Raw genomic sequence first — 25,321 nt, forward strand, 5'->3', positions numbered from 1 at the left:
CTCAATTCATGCACTCATAAATTTCCACTGGCGGTAAATTTTGAGGGGCGGTAGATTTTCACGGGCGGTAAAATTTTCAGCAGGTAAATTTCCACCTTTACTAACAATTTCAGACATCACATTATGTAAAACGGGCAGATGACAGCGCTTTGCGAGTACGCTGGAGTGGTAATTTGTACGGGGAAGGCAACAACAAATGTGGTCGATGGTATTTCAAATTTAACGGCGTGGAATGCTCCAACCCTGGGTCTCTAGAGTGGGTCATGTACGTTCATGGTGGTGAAGGACCTCAGGTGCAACGTGGCTTTGCATGTGAGTAAAAAATAGATAAGCACCTCAAGGATGTATTGTCAATTATATTGATATAATCAAGTAAAGTTTCAGCGCTGTTCTGGACCAAGATTCCATAAAATTTTAACACGGACGTAAAAATTCATCCGTGTCTCTTGATAACATTATGTGATCTTTTTTATCGCGGATTGATGTTCATTTTACCTTATCGTAGAAGGCAAACTGATTCTTTCCACTGAAACATTGTTTCTGCGGCAACTTTCATGAGACTTCCTTTGTTACTGTACCTAAACATCATATAACGATGGTATCCAATTTCGGTGTGTGGATCATTTCAGTTAATGGGATATGTGAAGGGATTGGTTCTGGAATCATTGTGATAACGCTGCATGTTGGAAACTGTCCAAGCACTAGTTACTCTGCCTACACTGCACAGACAGGTATATATATTTATGGCTTAGTTTGTTTCTACTTAGCCCACTATGCTCTCGTTATTAGTGATGGGTATATTTGATACGGCATTTTTTTTTTATTTCTACTTATCATATCATACCTTGCTTTCTGGTTTTTTGTTGATATCACCTTTTAAGGTTAAAACAGCAAATTACCTGAAAACTGAATGTGTTCTAAATATTGCTTATAGTCAATATTATTTTTTACTTAACTTAAAAACACGCGAGGAATAATTATTGACTTTTTGTAACTGTGCATTTCTCTTATTGGGAAGCTGAATTTGACACATCTTTTTTCTACTGACATGTCATTTCGTATTAAGTACCAGTCTCTGTAAGGTTCAGAATAGGGTGGCACATGACCATCTCAGATTTTGATGAAAATTGGTGTATTTGTTCATTATAGCCCCAAACCAACATAATGGATATTGGTTTGTTTGAATCACCCTCGGTTGCCATGGTAACAGCACTTAAAAATTTTCACCCAAGATGGCGGAATCCAGATTGCAAAATTTCAATTTCAGCTATATTTGAGCTAAAAAAACCATAAATGTGGATAAATAAACATTTTTCATTTTCAGACATTGTTAAATATCATATCCTATTTGAACTAAAAACATATAAATAAATGTTTTTGGTGGCCTTTAAAAATTAGAAAAATAACTTTGAAAATGGGGAATTTTCAAAAATTCCAATTTTTGCTAAAATGCCCAAATTTGCAAATTTCAAATACATTTTTCGAAGACTGGCCAAAGCCATCTATTATCACCATACATTACATAAGAAAGAACATGTACTGTCCTTTTATAATCAAAAATAAAATTTTTTTCAAACACATTTTTCAAAAAATTATTCAATTTTTAAAATTCTTAATCCAAGATGGCGGCAACCAAATTGCACATTTTACATATTTGTGTATATTAAAAATAACAATCATGGTTAAACACATATTTTATATTTGTATGTTGCTAAATTCCAAATCTTGATTAATTGAAAAACATAAAAAATATTATTTTTTGCTGGCCTTTAAAAATTAAAAAAATAACTTTGAAAATGGGGAATTTTCAAAAATTCAAAATTTTGCTAAAATGCCCAAATTTGCCATTTTCAAATACACTTTTCATAGACTGGCCAAAGCCACCTATTATTGACATACATTACATAAGGAAGTACATATACTGAACTGTTTTAATCAAAAATAAATTTTTTTTCAAACACATTTTTCAAAAAATTATTCAAATTTTAAAATTCTTAATCCAAGATGGCGGCAATCAAATGGCAAAATGTCCCTATTTCTGCTTTAAACTAAACAAGCATGGATAAAACACACATTTCATTTTAGTATCCTGCTAAATATTATATCTTGATTTAGTCAAATGCATATTACTTAATATTTTAAACAGTCCTAAAAAATTAGAAAAACAACTCTAAAAATGGCAGATTTCCAAAATTTCAAATTTTAGCTAAAATGCCCAAATTTTGCCATTTTTAAATACATTTTTCATAGACTGGCCAAACCCACCTAATATTGTCATACATTATAAGTAAATGTTTTGAGTTAATATTATAAAAAATCATTTTTCAAACATTAAAAAAAAAATGCAAATTTTTAAATTCACAATTCAAGATGGCGTCAACCAAATTTTCCATTTTTTGCTATTTCTACTTTAAAAATGGATTAAAATACAAATTTTGTACTTGTGTCCTGCTAAATAACTTGATTTAGTCAAAAGCACACAGGTAAATATTTTTGTGATCTTTAAAAAAACCTTTAAAATGATGAATTTTCACAATGGGACAATGGGTGTTAATCTTTCGAGGTCATACAATAACAGCAATGTGGTGGTATTATTTTGGTTGACATCCAATAGTTGAGAAATATCTCCTACCAGTCTCAGCTTCAGTTTCAATCTCTTGTGGACTTTCTACCACTGTCCAGGAAAAAAATTCCCTTATTCATAAACTACTATCTATAATGTGCAGGGGCGTAACCAGGCATACGCACGGATGCACTGTGCGTACAATTTTTTGAGCCAACCATGATATTATTCTACATAAATTCAGTGTATTTTTCACGGAATATAATCGTACCTGGGAATTTTCAAAATCTGTGCGTACAATTTTAAATGGTCTGGTTATGCCCCTGATGTGCGTGGATTTAGCAGTGCCCACCCCAGATTAGTTAACATTTTTATTTGATTCTTTTAATTGTATATGAATATATTTTAAACAAGTCACAGTGAATTAAAACATGTTTTTAGTCTTTCTTATTTGAAAGAAAATGAGGCATCTTCTCTACATAGTAGTAAATTATATGAATATTTATTATGGTGTTCAGCATTTTTGTCACAAACTTAAAATACCAATATATATTTTCCCTCATGCTCCTTGCCCTAAGATGTTCATAATTTATTAATTTTGCTAATTTTCTTTTGGTATACAACTTATTTGTAAGAATATTTGTTGTAGGTAAAGTCCATTGGTAACCAGCTACACTGTTAGAAGTTGTGATATCAAAGCAAAGCAGTTATCAATGTTAAGGGTGCCTCAACATGATAGTATTTGATGCATTTTGTCCTTAAAGCCATTTTATGTATACCATGATAATAAGGCGATACAATAATCACTGACTTAAAGACAAAAGCCATATACATTAATTTATGTCCAGTTATGTCGAAGAATTTTTAGATTTTCAATATAAGACTAAATTTCTGTCTGAATCAGCAACTAGAGCACTGGGTTTAATTATAGCAAAATCAAAAAAGGTTGGTCAAATGGTATTCTCCACATACCAAAAATTGTTTAACAGTTGTGTAACTCCAATTTTAGAATATGGATCGGGGGTCTGAGGATTCTCAGAAAGTGAAACCTGTGAAAAAGTTATGCTCAAAGCGTTCAGATACTTTAAAAATACACCGATTTACACCAGAAATGAGTCTGTATGGTGACTCAGTTTGGATACCACTAAAATTTAATAGGTGGTTGAACATACTTAGACTTTGGAACAATTTAATACTCACCCAAAATGAAAGACTTGTCAAACAGATTTTTTAGAAGATTACAAATTGGGAAAAAACTGGTGCTTTGAGTTAAGAGAGATGCTCAAATTCTGTAATATGGAAAGCCTTTTTTTTAACAAACAAATTTTGGATATAGAATACATAAAAAAACTCTTCTATGAAAAATTCCAAATTAAATGGAAAAAAAGATATTTTGAAATTTCCTAAACTTCGAAAATATATGACATTTAAAAAAGAATTGAAAACTGAAAAATATTTACAAATAGATTTAAATAGAAACGAAAAATCAATTTTTACTTAATTTCAAATGGGCATTTTGCCTTTGCAGGTAGAAACTGGACGGTATACAAATACGCCGGTATACAAATTCTTTGTTTTACCAAAAAGACACCAAAATCGATGTACTTTAGCTAGAAAGTGAAATCGACATTTAACCTCACAATAAAAGCAATATTCGCGTTTTGTGAAAATATTGATTACCGTGTGGGGACATCTGAATACGTTTCCTGTGATAACGTCCAGTGCTTTTAGGAGGTAAACAAAGTAGAAAAATTTCTCATTGTGGTTGGAAAATTTGCACACGATTCAGAATATCAGAATAATCAGCAAATAATAGAAACAAAAAAGAAAAGAGAAAAAGCGGGTCATCTAAAAATATAAATAACATGGAGGCACTAGCTGTGTCCTTAAACTATGTTTTTTGTTTGTTTGTTTATTTTTACCGAAAAGGAATACTATTACAGTTGACCATTATAAAATAGAATTTAGGGGTTCGAACGTTCTATATTTATCTATATATATCTATTATTTAAAGTACCAGCGTGTGTGCTTTTCCTATCGGTCAACAAACCATGGCCTGATGAAAAGCATTACCTCTACAGTGCAAGGACTATTGTCGCGTTACTTTTTTTTTTTCTTTTGAAAACTGTGTAATATCAACGGGTAGGATTTTCTAATGAATGTATTTTGATGTGTAAAACATGCTGTTTGCTGTTTTGCTCGATATACGATATCAAAAATACAATTGAGCATCGGGATGGAGGACAAAACCCTTGAGTTTCTCTGGTCCTCCCTGAGGGGTGGGGAGGGGGGCAGGACATAACATATGGCACTTTAAGGAATTTTGTCCTGCCTTTCGGAACTAGTGTACTGTGTTCCTCAGAGCCAGGTGCTGGGTCTCCTCCAGTTTCGAACCCAAGCACTCTCTTGATAAATCGCTCGCTTCCATGGATTTGGCATGGGTCCTTTCCTCCCATCCCCCACCAACAACAAACAACACACACACACACACACACACAGACTCTATTAGTCTATCACGCCGCACAATGCCTGGGTAACCATATAACATACAGGGGGATTTCTTTTAAAACTACATTACATATATGAATAATGAGGGGTTTAATTCATTTCTAGAAATTGACTTAATGATTTAAAGGCATTTCTCTTTCATTATAACTATAAAATATATGGCCAAGAATTCGTTTATTTATTGTCATGGGCTAAATTATTTTAAAAGATATTTTTAAAACAAGTTTTGAAACAAGTTGGTTTTTAAATCAATTAGTTTAAATTATTCATCCCCTTTATTTCCTTGTATTTTCATACTGAAAAATCTTTTGAACAAAATTGGTTTTTGGGCTTTAAATAAATATTATCATTAATCAGACCATGGCATTTAACCACTAGGAAAAATGTACACACTGGAGACTAATAATAAAGTTCATCATCGACCGCGGAAATACTGTAGGCAAAGTCACATTAGGTGCTATAAAATATGTATTTTCTTGTTAGGTTTAGAGTGTCAAATTGTGAGTCTCGTTAGGTATTCTTGATCCGGTGATTTTACGTATATTATACACTTGAAACCAACTAACTGATTTATTTAGTCAACGAAATCAGATCAGGGCAGTATGGTCAACCTTCTTGTTCTTGGGATCGCCATTGCGGCTTTGAAACCAGCAGCAACCGAAGTTATCAACACTTGTCAAGCTCGGCCCTACCCGACACTTCTGGATGTGAAGCAAGTGCCTTCAGACTACAATGTCACTAACGTTCTTGCTACGACGAAAGAAGCCAGCAACATAGAGTGTGTCATCAAATGTAAAATCACACCAGACTGTATCTCTGTATTCTACAACAGTCAGTCAATGGTTTGTTATATGTTTGGTGAAATACAGTTCATTTCTCCAGCTCTCGAGAACACAGGTCCTATATCGGTGGGGCGGCTAACCAATCTCGTACCGAGGGCTGTAAGTATATATATTGGGCAGTGTGTGTGTGTGTGTGTGTGTGTGTGTTTGTGTGTCCACTTGGAGAGAAAGAAAGAGAGGAACGCGAGTTTAGTAGTGCGCATATGCAGGTCAGTGTCTAAAAATGCACAGTATTAATGCACATCATGAGCATGTGCTTAAGGCAAATCATGTAACAGAAATTAAGAAAATTATATTTGGATGGCAGATTGATAAGAACAAAACCGCAGATGAATATATGGCGGTTTTTTATGTTTGATGGTCTTTCATTGTTTTTGGACCTAAGTCAACCTTACCTTGTATTAAATCTTCAATGTATTTGCTTCTTCTAAAGTGTCATAGGAGAACTGTTGAATATCCTTTTTTGTTTAAACTCATTCTTCTGTCATTGACTTATTTACTAGTAGTATGAATACGTTTGTGCCAGACCGACTTTGACGTTGAGAGAAGACTGGCAGTTTGTAATGGCTCCCCATGCCTCGTTCCTGGCCGATGTAGAGAAGACTGTGACCTAAATGAGACTTTTTGTCTGGGTAAGTGTTCATTTATTAATTTTTGTTAGACGGTTAAAGTTTCCTTAAATTCATTTTTAAATTAAAATGTTTTACAAAGATTATTCAAATTACATCGAACTGCATGTAGTACCCATCCCTTTTCAAAACAATTCTAAAAAAACAATACACTCATGGAGGGCCAGCTGATCGAGCGTTCGAATATACTAGGTCGAATGAGAATTTGCGAATTTCCCTCTTTCAGCAGTTGTGTTATTAAATATAAATGAAAGTTTCTGCAAAAGTAATTTTTGGAAAAACGGCACTTTACATGTATAGTCTGTAGTTGTCACAATATACATGTATATTTTTTCACAAAGGACATTGTTTTCTGACTGCCAGAATTACTTTAAAAAAAAAAAAGGAGACACAAGGTTATCGAAACCGATTTTCCGGGAATAGGTATTTAAAGTTACTGTGCTTTAAAATATATTTAAATATCGAAAGACCAAAGGATCACATAAGAGTCGTGAGTTGTTTGCATAGCACAGATTTTAATCAATTTTCATTATAGGACAAAGTCAGTGCTTTGTTTACATCATTGTGTATTCATATCACAGAAAGACGTTAGCTCTGTGAACAGTCATCCGTGCCCAGATGTATTTGACTAACAGAAAAGGCCGGGAAACCTCGGTCGGGCTACATGTTTGATCTGATAGGTTTAGTAATGGCTAAATTGATTCTTTACTTTAGATCTTACTTCTTGAAAACTTAAATAAAACATTCTGATTTGTTACGTCTTCTATCTAAATAAATGGCGTAGAAAGATTTGATATATCATCCTTAAATAAATGCCGCAGATATATTTAACAACTACATGCATCCATAAAATGGTGCAGATATTTGATACCCCTTAGCAAAGGTTTACAGCAACATTGGTGCAAACTGAAAGTTGGAGGCAACGAGTTTGCAGGAGTTTGCAAAAAAAACCTTTATTGCTGCTAATTTGATGATATTCTGTAAATAGTGTTAATCAAAGGCAGCACATTTCCATTACCACTGGATATTGGTTTTAGTAAATCAACAAACTTCTCATGGCGGATAGGCATCTAACCACTTAGAGTAGGTCGCACGCCGTCTTAGTCTTTTAATCGAAATAAATAAATAAAACGAGGCTTCAGAAAAAAAAAAAAGAAAGAAAAAGTAAGGGAATGGAAGATTTCAGTAGAACTTGTATAATAAAAAAATCTAATGATGTTTCAAAATGTTATATTTATTGTAATCTTAATTTTCAGGCGTAACAGTAGTGTAGTTTTTATTAATTAATTAATTAATTAATTAATTAATCAATTAATTGCTGTTGTTATTGTTCTCAGATTATTTATTTAAGAATAAATTATGTATTTCGCTTTATACAAATGTACTGTCTTTGCGTTTAACAGGTGAAATGATTTCATAAGGTGCACTAAGGTTATTAAAGTTATATGTTATATATATACAATTTATAACGATAAAACGTATATACATAATAATATACGTACATGTAATAACAATACAATATGACAAACTTTTAAAAAATATTATTTATATTACTGTCCTGCCATACAGTGAGGCAAATTGCCCATTAAGATATTTGATTCTTTATGACAAGAGCAGTGAAATATATAATATGTAAGTATCACCTTAAATATAACATTAGTCCACTTATTTTAGGAGACTCAACGGACTGTGATGAGACGCAGATGTTCAATATTCAACAGAGATCCAGTGACTCCGAGAACGCCCACGACTCTGGTGTTATCATTGTAAGCTCACGTCTCTGTAACTTTCTCAACATAACTACTTTTTCTGTATGTTAGAAATTTTGCTGACTAACAATATCTTGCTGCAACCATTGCGCCCGTTTGAGGGATTGGTTTGTTTCATTGTTTTTTGTAAAGGTGTTTTTTTGCAAAACAAATACTTCTAAATATTCCATGAGTTTGTCTGCCGGTGGAGCTATGGCTTTCCTTTTTTCATTGCACCTTAGAGCCTACACTACAACAAGACTGAAGACGCCAGCGGTTTATATCTGCTCTGGAGTGGGACGCTGAGGACAGCTCTCAATTGTACAGGATGTTGTACATCTTTGACCTTCACAATAGATGGCGCTGAGTGTTCAAACCCCTACCCCATTGACTATGCAGAGTACCATGCCAACAGGAAAGAACTTCATCACCACGTGGAGTGTGAGCTCATTTCTTTTTATTTATACTTAAACACAATTTGTTTCTAGTTTACACACATTAAGATAATGTTTTACTTTTTTGCAGGACACAATTTTGATATATGATCGAATGACACAACATTGTAATTATTACCTATTTTTACCTAGTTTTTGGAATCTGCTACGGGATAGGCAAAGGAAATAGAACTGTTGCCTTAGAATACAAAGACTGCGATGGATCATTTCACGATAGTCACATGGGTTGGAACGCCAGGTCACGTGTTATTATGGCAGAAGTGCCTGGAACCACGGGATCAGGTATATGTTTTTTTTTTTTTTTTGGTACATGTGAAATTAGCTTTTTATATTGTTTAAATGTAACGTTAGGTTTTTATTTTAAATCAGCAGCTTCTTGAACTCGGTTTTAACTGCTGTGATTATATAATGTTGCCAAATTACCTTTGCGGAGGGGAACGTACCTGTAAGTACATTGTACAAGATAGTAATATAATTTCCAGAGGACGAATCTGTTTATTTTGGTTATATAAGAAAACATTGTATGTCTACCCTACTTGAAAAAATATATCTTATTTTACAAGGTAAACAATGTTGCACATTAAATCAAGTTTATTAAATCTTTCAGCCTCGTGTGCGTCTCAAACGGCCTTCAATATTCAACAGTTTGCTACCCGTTTCCACACGAACGCAAGTAATGAAAACATACATTCGGTACGTAACTGAACTGAAAGGTGGCGTTGGACCTATCTTTTAGATGAGCTTATGATAGTAAGACATCGTCCTTTTTTAGAATATATTGGAAACATGCAAAATATATTCGTAAAATTTACTTCAATGATTGTATCATTTTTTTTTTTTTGGAATTCTTTGGTATGCATTCCCCTGGCGCTTACATTTTGCCCCAGACCCTGAGAAACTAGGCGTTTTTGCAACTGAAACCACACTGAACAACAACCAATTTTGTTAAGAGCAAGAAAATGAAATCAAATTTCAGCTGTTCTCATTTCCCATTTCAGATGTACACATGCTCCTATCTTTAGTGTGTCGCGGCTCCTATCTTTAGTGTGCATATATCTGGTAATCGAACAATCACTCGTGGAAAATACTGGCAGTAAATTTCCATGGGCGATAAATTCTTCAGCTGGTAAATGTCCACCTTTACTAACAATTTCAGACGTCTCACTACGTAAAACGGGCAGATGACAGCGCTTTGCGAGTTCGCTGGAGTGGTAATTTGTACGGGGAAGGCGGACATAAATGCGGTCGATGGTATTTCAAATTCAACGGCGTGGAATGCTCCAACCCTGGGCCCCTTGAGTGGCTCATGTTTGTTAATGGTGGTGAAGGACCTCAGGTGCAACGTGGCTTTGCATGTGAGTAAAAAATGGACAAGTGCCTCAATGATTTATTGTCAATTATACAGATATTATACGGTACAGTTTAAGTGCTGTTATGGACCAAGATTCCATACATTTTTAACACGGACGTAAAAATTATTTTGTGCCACTTGATAGCATTTTGTGATCTGTTTTATCACGGATTTATGTCCATTTTACCTTATCGTAGAAGGCAAACTTATTGTTTCCACTGAAACATTGTTTCTGCGGCAACTTTCAAGAGATTTCCTTTGTTACTGTACCTAAACATCATATAACAATGGTACCCAATTTCGGTGTGTGGGTTATTTCAGTTAATGGGATATGTGAAGGTATTGCTTCTGGAACCATTGTGATAACACTGCATGTTGGAAACTGCAGTTCAAGCACCAGTCACTCTACCTACACCACACAGACAGGTATGAACAGTATATATGGCTTAGTTGGTTTCTACTTAGCACACCTTGCTCTCGTTATAAGTGATGGGTACACTTGATATAGCAATTTTAACAGCCAATAACTTGAAATCTGACTGTGTCCTATTGTTGTGTAAAGTCAATATTATTATGTTACTTAAAACACGCGAGGAATAATTATTGACATTTTGTAACTGTTCATTTCTATTCATGGCTGGTTGACTTTAACACGTCATTTTTCTATTGAAATGTCATTTCGTATTTAAAAAAAAAAGCGAGTGGCCAGTTAATATATGCTTTTTGGAGTGCATTGATAATAAAATGTACCTATGTGTTTTCTGTTATCGATCACAGACACACACACACACACACACACACACGCACACACACAAGCGCGTACAAGCACAATATTGTAATTGTTTATGAAATTTTTCTTCGTAGGTTGGAAAACCACCACTCACCTTATAGTGGAAGAGACAAGACTTGGACAAGATATCAGTGCAGGTTGGAAATTTGGAAGAGATAAAATTGTGAAAGAGATGGAATTGTGAAATTGTCTCTCTGTTTGTATTTCGGAACTTTCATGGAATAATAACGTATTTATGTTCATACATTTTTATGTTTGCTTTTTAGGTTAAAAAAAACTATGAAGTTTAATATGCCGTGGCTGTTCCTGTACTGCGATGTTTGATACATTGTTACAATTAATGTTCTGTGTAGGATTAAGTGTAATTTGATTTTACGTGTACTGTACTTGTAAAACACATCGGTTTTTGTGTACTGTGAAGAAGTGTTAGGGTTCATTCCAAATGACATTATTGTTGTAGATTGAGCCAACTACGCGGGGGCGTACTCTGAATGCAGATTAACGCACATGCCTCCTATTTGGTATGTGTTGATTAAATTTTAAAGCTAGAAATTATGCAAGAACGATGGAAACAAGAGGAGGCGTATCAATCTGAGTTTCTCCACTGCACCCTAGTGGGGTCGATCGACGTAAAACGATAGTTTCATTGGAAATAAGCCCTTATATCAGTTTGTTGTGACTTTTCGTGCAATTTGCTTGTGTTCCAGTTCTTACTGCCGATGGGACTACCATCCGCCTGCCGTTATATAACCGCGTGCAAGGTTATTGGTATAATTTAGCAGCTGGTGCCGACTCAGGAGTTATTCAGGTGCGTACTTATCAAATCAATTTTCACCTCAGGAATTGCATCATGGTTAAATTAACAACACGTAACTATAAAAAATATTATGGGCAAATGGAAAACAAACGTCGCATTTTCTTTACAAAGGTTTTACTGTTGTTTGAAGACTTTTAATTGTATGTTTTGGTGTATAACACATCAGTGATTTTTATCTTGCTTCGCTCGCTTCTGTAGAGGGCACCGAAAGCGTTAAATTTGAATGACGAAAGAGTGCTTATATCTAACACGATGTATTAAACCTTTTTAATTGATTGCAGTCTATGACGTACAACAAAAAGTCAAACTCCAGTGGAATCCATGTCATTTGGAGCGTTAACGTGAGGAATCACAAAGGTGACACCTGTGCCAAATGGTCCGTTACCTTTAACGGGGTTCAGTGCTCCAATCCTGGAAGTATTGAACATATCATCTATTCCCATGACTTGGAAAGTGGAGAAAATGTGAATTGGCATATTCCTGGAATTGGTAAGAGCATGATCGCATAATTTCTTGTAATCATTCGTTACACTATGCGTTGGACTACTGTCAACATATGCCTATAATACTTCTTAAAGTAAAGGGTCTGTAGGCAAACGTTATTGTCATTTAGGTGAACATTTTATATAATATAAGGTACGGGTGATCAATCATCTTGATTTGATGACATACATACATTACATACATACATACATTACACATACGATGTACTGAATAAATTACATGTAGAAACCGCGTCAGCAGCTATTTAACATCACCTATACCAATGGACATATAATGAATTTAATTGTTACTCACATCATTTTAGAAAACTGTGATTAAAATCTTTTTTTCGATTCATTTATTGACTTGACATTTCTATGTGAAATCTTGCTAACCTTTTCAAGCGAAAACCATTGTTTTCGTGTGCGAACAGATCTTTTTTGTTGTTTTTTCTTGTTTTAAGTTGAGTTTGACTTTGCACTGATAAGTTATTCTAGATTCACTCCATGCACGTATGAATTATGCCAAATGTTACTTCCAGTGGATGGTATATGTCTTGGAGTCGGGCGTGGTGACGTCATCATTGCTTTGGAAGTCGGTGCGTGTGCCTCTCACTCAGGACACAATGCATATACCGGCAAAGAATGTGGAACCTTCCTCATGGTGGAAGAGGTCTTTCTTGGAGTCTGACTACAAAGGCCATTCTCTAATGAATGAAAGTGACCAGTACATTTAGCGTGCTGCCAATGAAACATTATTGAATGACAGACATAAGAAGCTGTTATTCTAGAAGTAATGACGTTATTGTACAAGGTACTGGATGGAATCAATACCGGTCATGTGGCACCAACAGTCTAGCAGATTTTCTGACATCGTCCCATATAAGCCTCATTGATATCCTTTCAACTATACTCACACTATTAGGTGGAATGTGCTATCAAGTAACAAACTGACAAGTATGTTATGCCATTGTTCTAAATTTCACAGCAATTGTGTGGACGCCATTGCACTAGATGTGACAGAGCAACTATATTGATGACATTGTGCTAGATGTGACAGAGTTATTGTGTTGATGACAATGTGCTAGACGTGACAGAGTAATTGCATTGTGTAGTTGGACCTCATTATTATGTAGACTATTACAAATACCCTAGTACAGGCAACTTTGTGCGTTTACGTAAGAAACAACTAACACACCCAAGTGATAAAATCACTGACGCAATGCTAAATTCACAAATCTGATAATTTCACTACAAGGTTGCAATATGGTACAACCTCTTCACGTCTAAAGATAACGTACACTGATACAGGTTACCAGTCGCAGTTTGGCGAGCAATACACAACCTGTCTACAACCACTTAATTTTAATTGAAAAATTCGAAACCGGTGGTAGGTATCAATTGCAGATTGGTAATTACAGTGTGTGCATGTGTGTGCATGCACGTGTACACACACACACACATATCCAAGAATTATGTAAACAAAAATCATTATTCAAGAATTATGTAAATAAAAACAGTTGGCATTTTCTGGTGTATGGTAGTTTTATTCAATATTATACAAGGATTTTTGCATTGTGGTAGACTAGTTTGGTATTAAAATATTGTTTTACATTTTTGTAAAGGTGACAAGCAAGCATGATTTTTTTGTGAATTAGCGGGTTACCTGGCTTCCCTTAGAGTAGATACGATAGCAGAATTATTCTAAACAGTTGTTTCTTTTTTAAATTATTCAAAAACTTCACCTTTAACAATGTTGCTATTTTACAGCATTCGCATCCCTAATAAATCTTTACTCTTAAAGAAAAAAGGCATATGTCATACTAAAATGGTAACAAATATAGTATGAGGTTATTACTAGAATATAAACAATGCACCTAGAACAATTAAATAACAATATAATTTCCAGGTAGGTTCAAGCTTGTTATCTACGCCTACTAATACAAATGCCATCATTTAATACATATACATGCATCTAAGGAAATATTAACACATGCAAAATGTGATATACCATATGTATTGGAGCAATTGCACGTTTCTGAACTACCAAGTGCATGTACTTATGTGGTACAATGTGCTTTTTTCTGTAATATATAGTGCTATGGCACAAATGTCAATACACTTACAGTTCTATACATTATACTTCAGTTGTAAGCCTTTAAGTATATTCACAAAGATTTCTAAGAGAAAACTCACTTTAACTGATGACAAGAATAATCTATGAGCACCATGAGTATTAAGCAGGCCAGTCAACAAAATCCCTGACTGCTTTGGCTGTTTTTATCAAGATTAATATTACAAAATATACCAGTAAACATATTATATACAAAATGCATATGAGATATCTACTTAAAGGTTTAAACCAAGCTGAAATAAGACTACACTGTAAAACAAATGTTATACTGTTATCTCTTAAAATTTTAATAAATCCAAACATGTTGTATACTAATATGTTGGAGATTTAAGAGCTGTGCTACTAGTATGTATTCTCTTATCTTTCAAAAATACTTAGTTACATAAAATACTTAGCTTCACGCTTGCTTTAATTCAGGAATATAAAATTTGGATTTCTATCAAATCTACGAACCAATGTTGTTAATTTTAATGAGCCTCCACATGTTTAAGGTTAACTTCTGTATCAAACGATATATGTGTAGCATATAGTAATTACAATATATAAAGGCAAGGGTATTCTTATATATGGTTACCTTAGCAAAATTTTGATTTTCAAATATGAAAATAAAACATCCTACTATTATAGGAACAACTTATTGGATTAAAGCTAAGCAGCCATTAAAGAATAATTTCCAATTGGTATTGAGCAATGACAAATGCATAAATTAATATCATGCTGAATGTTGAACAAGAAACAGAATTTATTAATAAATAATTATTTTGCAAGCAAAATAGCACAAAAATTAAATAAAAATAAAACAGGTCAATTGGTAAAATGATGCAAGAACAAATGCAGAAATAAAAAACATATAACCCTAACAAAAATTGCAAAAAAAAAAAAAAAAAAAAAAAAAAAAAAAAAAAAAAAAAAAAATGCCAGTGCCACAAAATACAAGAGCAATTTCCTAAATCACTTTTCACAAATCTAAAATGCTGTCAAAACATTCCTATCATCTGATGTATGGGAAAATACTAGAACATTATGCCATCAAATAAAGATGGTCCACAATAACTAAATTGTAGTGTGAAAAATATCAAAAGCCACAAAAGATACAATTACCTCTTACTGAATAGTAAAAAAGCTGAACAAGCTGGGCTGTACAATAAGTCTGAACAATTATACAATATCAAAATACAAAATGTAGTGTTATCATCCACAACTTTCTTCAACAATTTGGATTTCTTGATAAACAAACACTTTGACAATTAATAATTATGCTCATAACAAGTTCATATTTATAACTTATTACAAAACAAGGCTAACTGATGAAGGAACATGCTATAAAAAAGGCACACAAGTCAATACTCCATTTACGCGCAAACAGGAGTCAGAGTGCTGTAACACTGTTATCTCTGTTTCCCTGGTTACCATTTCCGTGGTTACCATTTTCCATGCCCCCATTTATGTATGCATTATCTCTCTCCATGACAACCTCGACCATGTCCATATTTCCGGTATCCACGTCATCAAAGTCCCTGTCCTCTGGTTCTTGCTGAAGCTCACATACATTTATTACCTCCACGCCGATCATTACAATATTCTTGATCAGGAATATCGATATATCCACCTTGTACTGGGCCCACAGTATAAAGCGGAGAACAGCAAAGGCGCCATCTAGTAGGAGAATATGGAGGAATACGTAGTTGATCCGCCATCCCTTTGATAGCACATGTCTCCTGTGCCCATAGTAACTCTTACTCAGGACCACGATGCAGAAGAACGGTAAAATCAAGTTGATCATTGAAAATGCCAAAATAATATTCTGGAGAGAGTCTGGTATGTTGAGAGCCATGGGAGACCTGTGGTTGTACAAAAATAAAATCTCCAAGAAGTCGATGCTGTCCCAGATGTCAAAGGGGACTATGACAGTCAGAGTTTGGATGTAATATCGCTTTCTGGTTTCAAGCTGTGCATTATGTTGGCTCATGACTATCAGGAGAAATATGGGACCTGAATATATATTTTACACTTGAATGTTAAAGTGAATTCTTTGGTTAAATAGTACATATATTGAGTAAAACTTTGTATTGTTTATATATTTAGAGGTATTGGTAAACAAGAAACTACATTTAAAAAGGTCATATACCCACCACACAGTTACTAGTATTCAAATAAAAATCTCAAAAGATATGATTAACAGATAAAAGTTACAAAATTGATGTATTGATATATCTTTTAAGATATATATTAAAAATGCTGTATTCAAACTCTGAGGTAATATAACAAAAGTATATACCCCTAAGCCCGTCCTCTCCCCCCCCCCAAAAAAAAAAAATTTTATAGCTCAAATTAGTGACCATCTGTATTATTAGTTACTAGATAACTTATATTCATTACACCATTACCTGTGAATGCCATTACCAGCTTGAGGAAATTGGGACCAAAGAAGACATCTTCTGTCAAGTTTCCTGCGATGTTTTTGAAGATGATCACCAGCCTTGCCACTAGGAACCCAGAGTACAGCAGCCAGGCCAGGTAACCCAGAGGTAGCAGACCTTGCCATTCTCCACCTGAAGTGGAGTCATAACATATGGGATATCATACAAAATATGTGTGTGCTTACTAGGAACACGGAGTACAACAGCCAGGCCAGGTAACCCAGAGGTAGCAGACCTTGCCATTCTCCACCTGAAGTGGTGTCATAACATATAGGATATCATACAAAATGTGTGTGTGTGTGTGTGTGTGTGTGTGTGTGTGTGTAACTAGGAACCCAAAGTACAGCAGCCAGGCCAGGTAACCCAGAGGTAGAAGACCCTGCTACTCTCCACCTGAAGTTGAATGATCTTTCTTATTTTTATTTTTCCTTGTGTATGTGTGTGTGAGTGTGTTTGAATGTGTTGGGAAGGGGGTTAAGAAGACAGCAGCCTTTGATTTTTGTGCATAAAAACAGTGTACAGTAAATATTTTTCTGGGATGACTTATTCCATTTTACCAAACCAATGCCCAATGCATATTTTTCTCATTACAAAAAAAGTGATGGTGTCAAAAAAATATGATTTCCACAAATTTTGGGTCAGTCACATTTGTTAACCAACTTGTCAATTTTTTTTTCAAACTGGAAGATTATAAAGCTTTTGGCACGGGCAACCATGAAATATGACAAAATGTGTATTGAATGCAGTAATGAACTGTTTCATCACAACCAAAACACATTTCTACCATTACTGTCTTTAAGAGAGGGAATGAGAGAGAGAGAGAGAAAGAGGAGGGAAAGAGAGAGAAAGAAAAAAGCTTGAGAACAACTCAAATACATATATTTTTAATTAATTTTTGTAAATAAATACCTTCCAGACGTCCTTCAGGTTTGGGTTCTTGACCTGGCGCCACATTTTTTGTGCGTTTGTGGAATTTGTGAGCAGCATGAAATGTGACAATAAAGCCAGCTGTAATGCCCATGTCAGCCACAAACCACCAGAACCAGTCTCCCTGGAAGTGGGGGACCAAGTAGCCAAAGTTTAACAGACTTCCTACAATAAACAAAAGCACTAATGGATATTGGATTTCAATGGCAAGCAATTTTAGGTATATTGATCTAACTCTGCAGGGACTCTCGCTGAAAGCAATCAGATTAACAGATTAACACTGGTATAATCAGCTTTTCTGTATTCTACTTAATGCCGTTAGTCTCAATGCATTCGGTCAGAATTCCCGAAGCATTGGATTAATTTACGTAGAACAATACTTTTATTTGAAACAAGCCCTAAGCATATTTCAGCCCACACAGAGCTAATTACCTTGTGCTATCACCAACAGAAGGGAGGCTATGTATATAGGCCATGGATAACACTTGTGGCACACCTCCACGAGTATCTTCCCTGCTGGCATGACTGAGGGGGGGGGGGGGGGGGGGGGGGGGTCCTAAGTCACAGTGATATATGTATCTTTGCCTGAAAATATAAAAATGAAATAGTAATCAATTTTGTTATTCTTATTTTAATAAGTATAAAAATACACGTTTTAACCATTTTAATATATGGCAGTAAAAAGAAGAGTAAGGCATAAACAGTTCATGTGTACCTCTATCTACTGGGTATCTACACTGTACATGTACCAGCATCTATATCTACCCAGTATATTCATGATTAATTTACACTGTATATCCAATACTTAGTGCCTGCTTAGTAGTGGCAAACTTACCCAACACTACATAAAGCACATACAAAATATGTTTTAACTGTTAAAACAGTAGTAACACGTGAATTTTGTTGCGTGTGCACTGTACTGTACTGTGATGGTAGGTAATACGGCAACAAATGTTTCATTGTATATGTAAGTCAGTGTACAACTGCACATTAAGAAATAATTTATTCGTTTACGCATATATTTTAAAACAAAGAACGTTGTACAAGGTAAACGTAACGAAATAAATAGTGTGAACTGGCATCGCAGCAAAAGAATGAATGAAGGAAGCGCTGAAATATAATTATGAATATCCCTAAGAATAATAACTTATGCTTGCAGAACCAAAACCACATCTATAATAAGATTACGTGAGACACAAACCTGATGGCTTTCACTCCTCGGACATGCTTAATGGCTCGATTTGGACGTCAAAAAATTCCCATCACTAAGTCTTGTTTACGCTGGTCTGAATCTTCATGGTTTAGAGGACAGAAAGTTAACTTCCGGTTAAGATGAAAGTCGAAAGTATATGTACTCCCCCCCCCCCCCCTTTTTTTTTTTTTTATTTATCATTCTTCGGTTCCCTTCCCGAAACATATTCTAATTTTAATATTAATACATAAATATATGGACCCTCCAGCCTTAAGGTCCCATAAACATAGACTGTGGCAGAGCCACATCTGTGAGAATTTGGTTTTAGGTTCATCTTAAAATATTTTTGTGGCGAAATTCACCGAAAACAAAGAGCCAAGGGTGTGTGAGAAAAAAAAAAAAAAAAAAAAAAACTAGAGCATTGAACTACATTTAAAAGTAGTTAAAATTATCCTATATACTATTTACAAGAAAATGCTCCCCTGATCACAGCTTGCCGATAACAATAGGCCTACGGGAAAATAAAATAAAATAAAATAAAATAAAATAAAATAAAATAAAATAAAATAGGGGAGACCGGGGCTAGTTGGCCCAGTTAGACACTTTTGGCCTTGTAGAGCCAACTAGGAATGAGTAACAAAACCGGTTTTAAAGTAAGCCCCATGAACTATAAGCTACGTATGCAACGTCATTATTTTTCAAATATAATGCCAGATGGCTCACAATTTGACAAAAAACGCAGTTGACGTCAGGGGGGGCCAACTTGCCCCGCCAGGGTCGGGGCAAGTTGGCCCCCTATACAAAAATTAAGTAAATTTGCCATGAAAACGCCTTGAATTACATTTTTATACATTTTTAATTTATTTAATTGATTTTTGAGAGTCTTTGATGAATAAATAGTTCAAATGAGACAGATTTATTGAGGTTTCCGTACGTCACGTTGTAGGGGGGTCTATGTGTTGCAAGAACCAAAATATCTATCAATAGAATTTGTTTTGTTTTAATAAAGAATAAATTAATAATGGTATAAAGCAGGTTTTTAATGCATGAAAACGAATAATAAATTTTCGTTTTAAAAGAAAGTAACAAATTCAGTTTTAAACCATCGAGTTTGTTTTAACAATGGTGTGTGTCTAGCTCTGTTGCGAGCAAAGGTTTGTGGGTAATATGATGGTCCAACTTGCCCCGAGTCAAGGGGGCCAACTAGCCCCGGGTGCACACTTTTTATTTTAAAGGATGGCAGCCATTTATGGTGCTAGAATGAGCAACGATGATACATCTCTGTGAAACTTGAAAAAATGAGCTTCAGTTTGATGCCCTATACATATATTATATTTGATCAAAAGCCTATGAAAATAGATTTTTAAATCTCTTAAACAAAATTACTTTTAGGTGCAAAAATCGTTTATTTCGACTTACCGCTAAAGTAAAACTTTTTAACGTCCGACACTTCCTTAGCATTGTAGGTTACGGTCACTTTACCAGAGTATGTGGCCAATTTTTTACCTCGTAGTTACTTTTTCATAAATTGACGGGGGGGGGGGGGGCAACTTACCCCGGGGTCCAACTAGCCCCGGTCTCCCCTAAAATAAAGATTTATATCAAAAGCCAGAGACGCAACCCTGAATCGCTATCTTTTCATTTTTTGGTGAAATCTTTGTAATGCGATATAGCCTACATGTATATGCATCCACAATCTCAATTTACCGCGCGCAAAAACGCTGCCCCAGCAAAGTGTGATACTGAGTAGGCAACGTACATTGACACCGATAAGAATGAGCTGCAGTATATACGAAACGTTTTTACAATAACGGTGCAAGTAAACCGACATTCGCGCTATTGTGTCAATAGACGAAAATCTGAAAAATCTGAAAAATTATTTTAGCCGTTAATTTAAATGTTTGCATTTGTAACAGAGCAGACCAGCAAGCATTGCGGGTCCATGCTTTGGGTCCCAGTTTAGTACGCAGGAAAACGTTGGTGTGCGTTGGCACACCCGGAGGGACATACAGTTTTGTGCAGAGAAGATGACATTACGGATACGGATAAAAGACCCTAATCTTACGTATCGCACATTTAACATAATTACAGGGTAAACACAATAGGCCAGAATGCTTAGCGTAAGTCAGCTGGGTTACGGGAAGTAAGTCGAGTTGGCCTCGTTTGAGGTGATGAGTGACAGCCTTAATTGCCACCTCTCCCTCTACTGATGCTGCTGAGCGACAGCGTTAATTGTCATCTCCCAAGTCCCAGCCGCTTATCTGATTATCTGCCCGACTGCACGCAATCATTGTTCATCTATATGGGGCACGCTTTCATGGTATTCGTCCTTTAGATAGTATTTAAGATTGTATTTTCTTTCTTAACGATGTCTTGGTTCTCAAGGCTCAGTTACAATATAAAATATTACTCCTAAAATGGTTTCAATAGACGTTTTTGCTGCGTATATAGCACATAGTTACTTATTTTTTTTGCTGTTAATTGTGTTGTAAATTTCAAATTTCCCATGTGTTGTTGATTCTGAATGTTGAAAATAAAGGATCCATAACCCTAAGCCAAGGTCCCTACTACGTTTTGGACGCACGGTTTTCAGGTTACTAGCGTCCGGCTAGGACGTAGCGAGATCGCACGTAGCGGCTGTTGATCATGTCGAAAAGTTTCTACGCGCTGTTTGCGTCCTCCAAAAGTCGCACGATGGTCGTGCTCCTCACGCACGAACTCCCACTTTTTCCCCATTTTTATGGCCGTAGGCCACACGTAGCAGCCCGTACGTTCGGTTGGGACCTAGGCTTAAGACGGCGTATTTTACGTTTTTCCTTGAGTCATCAATTTCATCTCAAATTATTACATTGAAATGCTCACACTATTATAAATTTTGAAGATATAATTGATTGCGGTTTAGCCTGGCTTTGCCCCAACCTTTTAACCTTTTAACATCATTTTCGATCACGAAGAACAACAGGGGCCGGGTAATCTATCCAAACACGTTTTTCTTTTCTTTTTTTTTTTACTTTTAATTATAAAGCGGCGCGGAGTATTCAATTGGAGATTAAGACGTCGACAATAATATCCATTGACTCGTACGTCAAATTAAATGCTTGTAGAAAGGGTTTTTAAAAGGTTTTTCTAAGAACATGGAGTCGACAAAAAGTACGGAGCTTAAGCAAGCATTTAAGGAAGATAATCAACGATCATGGTAACTGCGTGTAATCCACGTGCCCGGGTCCCTTAAGTTCTTATCGGACGCTTCAAAGAATGGCGGAGATGGAGAAATGAGAGGATGATCTTATCGAAAATCTCAATCTACCTGTACTTTGGAGTTATTAATCTAACTTACGTGGCAGGTAAGCTCTGATTAAACGTGTCACCAAAATCTTTTGTTCGACTTAAAATGTCAAAGAAGTGCCACGTCTTACTTGTAATTTTGTCATCTTATGTGACATTTTGGCTTTACGGCTTATTTTGATTGTGGTGAAAATTTTTATCATTTTTACCGCAATTCATTTGTCAGAAGTAACCTTCATCGATAATTCATCTAGTTGCTGACCTAGCAAATCTGTTTTTATTGCACTTTTCTATTACTCTCTGCAAGCATTGTTATATAATGTTTCCAAGGAATGTGACCGGCTACCATTACCAATAAATATGTTACAAAAATTGTTTTTTGAAATTTGCTTGGTTTGGTGCATGAAAGCTTGCTCTGCCAAATTATACATTACCGATACGGGCTGTCACCAGTACCTTCCGTTTTTTTTTTTTTTGTTTGTTTTTTTTTTCGAATTTATGTCAGAATGTTCTATCTATCGCAATGAGTGAAATGTCTGGCATATATTCATATAGCAAATATTATTTTATGACATTATTCATACAACTTATTCAATACAGATTTAGTTCACGTGTATCTTGATGGAATGCTTTAAGCAAGCAGTTTTCTAAGAACTTTATTTTAAATTAATGGTTTTATATTCCCATCCTTCTGCTGAAACGAGCAGTTTGCTTGTTGTTTCATGAATAAAATAATGAATAAAAATCCCTTCTCCATACAATGTTCTTCGTTTGATAATTATCCTTGTTGAACAGTGAACGGAAATAAAGGCAGTCTTAAGAAATATGTTGATGGAGAGATAGGAAGTAGGTGATCTTATCGGAACTCTCAATTTACCTGTACGTTGCAGTAATTAAACTGTTAGCTTACGTGGCAGCTCTGATTAAGAGTGTCACCTGAAAATCTTTTGTCCGACTTAAACTTTCAAGATGTGCCAAGTTTGATTTCAATCACGCTCCCTGCGGCAACTGCCGATACGAAACCAGCACTGACAACAGTGAAATTATCATCCCAAGAGGAAATCTTGTAGCCCTATTTCTACAATTATTATTATCATCATTGAATAATAAGACTCTGCCCACCACCAATTAACTCAAACATTACAGAAAGAAGGTTCCGTTAAGATGTTATGTTGTTGGTGTGATCTGTAAGTCTGATGTTCATTACATAGGATTGGACGTTGCTTTAACAAATTGAAAAAACCCCACAACACTCTTAAAATTAGACTGCGCTAAATAGGGTATCGACTAGTAAGCAAACAAAAATCAAGGAGGGAGGGATGTGCTAAAGAAACGGCATAATTACGGATTACTATTAGCAACTCTTTACTATCTAGAATTGTACACCATACTGACTCTTGTCAAAGCAGACACAGCCTCTAAATACTGTAATACAATTGATGTAGTGTTTACCCCCCCCCCCCCTCACCCCCACTGATAATGACTGGCCTGTAATTGTGCGTTTAACAAAGGTAGTGGTACAGTGATATTCACGCCTTAAGCCTCTGGCGATAGTCAAGCAAGCAGAACAAGATATAAAACCAGGGACAGCGTTAACTTGAAAGGAACACTTTCAATTCAGGTTAATTTAAAGCTGATTCATGTTTGGAGATTCCCTAGCGATAATAACCACCAACTAACAAATTATGTGCAAGTTATATAAACATGTGGTCATAGGGTAAATGTATAAGCAATTCATATACATTTCAACATTTTCTGAGGTTAAATAACCCTTTAAATGAAAGAGAGACAGAAAAAAAGGAAAACTGTCGTGAACGTGAAGCAAGTCTTTTGCTTCCTGGTTAAAAATGAAAAGAAAACAACACCGATATTAAGGGCCTCACAATGGGTCAAGTTCAAGGACACTCGAACCCGGGGTCTATAAAAGGCGGTACATTACATATTTTCACTAGTCTGTTGGTCTTGCCAACAGGCGAGGCTGCTGCAAAGACCAACAGCCTCAGTATAATCCAGTAAGTAACCACCATGCACTGGTGATATTGCATCACTTGCACTGCTCAATGAGGGTTACACCTTTTAAAAGAAAAATCGCGTGCAGAACTGCAGGTGAAGGTAAATGGGCATCCTTGTAGTCTGTGTTGTATTTATTTTGAGAATAGTTTGATAAATAATATAAATATAATTTATAAAAATATAAAGTAGGTAAAAAGAATAATGTAATTTTATTAACACAAAAAATTACATAAATTAACTTGTACAACTGTACGGTAAACCCCAAATCGTCCAGCTCCGACATGTTTAGACTTGCTTGGTCGGACATCCAGATTTCTGGTCCCCTCTTGAAATTAGAATTAAGACTAGCTGAATCATAGTTCTTAACCGTACCAAATGGCACCGTTCGCCCTGAAAAATACATTTTTTCAAATTATGCGCAATGCAGTCGCTAAGTTACATAAACGCGAGGTCATAGCATACCTGAAAGTGTATAAGTAATCCGTATGCAATTCAACTTTTTCTGGGGTAACATATTCCTTCAAATGAAAAAAAAAGAAAGAAAAGCAAGAAGACTCATGTTCAATCCAGTGACCACACACCATGCAATGGTTTCTAGACATTGCGTCACTCGCTACCCAATGAGGGTTAATGCAGGTCAAAGGTCACTCCTAAAGCTATATAAGGCGGTGTAACACGTAGAATCACCAGTCTGTTGGCATGTCCAGCAGGCGCGAATCTGATGGCACATGCCCACATGCCCTCAGATTCAGAAAAATCCAGTGAGCAACAACCATGCAATGGTAACATTGCGTCACTCACACTATTCAGTGCGGGTTGGGCAGATTTTCTTTAATTTATTGTTTCTTAAACAATTTTTTGACAGAGGTCGGAGGGGGTGAAAAATATATTTCAAAATCATGACTTTTTGGTAACTCACTTTCAACACTACATTAGACAATGGTAAAAACTAAAACAGAGAAAAGCAATTTTTGGACAAAAACAGCAATTTCTTCTCAATATTTTATTTGTCTAAATAAATGTCAATTCTACGAATCATTCTTGTAAATTACAAAATAATAAGAAAAAACATGCTTTTACGCTGCTGGTTCCCTCTTGAAACACTCCACATGTAACGCAAGTTGTGCAGTTGATATGTTCATTTCTGATAGAAAGCAGTCAATAA

The 25,321-nt window shown here is 35.3% G+C and overlaps 2 protein-coding genes across 2 annotated transcripts; one reads left to right on the forward strand and one right to left on the reverse strand.

Moving 5' to 3' along the window:
• The first annotated feature begins 111 nt into the window (after positions 1-111).
• Positions 112-13,524, forward strand: LOC147761377 (collagen triple helix repeat-containing protein 1-like). Its single transcript, XM_087016143.1, has 6 exons — positions 112-312; positions 630-731; positions 10,961-11,023; positions 11,594-11,694; positions 11,985-12,192; positions 12,728-13,524. Exons 1-6 carry the CDS (start codon positions 264-266, stop codon positions 12,874-12,876), a joined length of 672 nt encoding a protein of 223 aa, XP_086872269.1. The 5' UTR covers positions 112-263; the 3' UTR covers positions 12,877-13,524.
• Positions 13,525-13,716: 192 nt separating this feature from the next.
• Positions 13,717-18,203, reverse strand: LOC106152806 (transmembrane protein 121B). Its single transcript, XM_013526549.2, has 4 exons — positions 18,099-18,203; positions 17,649-17,831; positions 16,707-16,871; positions 13,717-16,311 (listed from the first exon to the last, which is right to left on the reverse strand). Exons 1-4 carry the CDS (start codon positions 18,187-18,189, stop codon positions 15,689-15,691), a joined length of 1,062 nt encoding a protein of 353 aa, XP_013382003.2. The 5' UTR covers positions 18,190-18,203; the 3' UTR covers positions 13,717-15,688.
• Between the last annotated feature and the right edge of the window lie 7,118 nt (positions 18,204-25,321).

Source organism: Lingula anatina, chromosome 6 (genome assembly GCF_051362555.1).
Source record: "Lingula anatina isolate TDL-2025a chromosome 6, LinAna3.0, whole genome shotgun sequence".
Taxonomy (NCBI): domain Eukaryota; kingdom Metazoa; phylum Brachiopoda; class Lingulata; order Lingulida; family Lingulidae; genus Lingula; species Lingula anatina.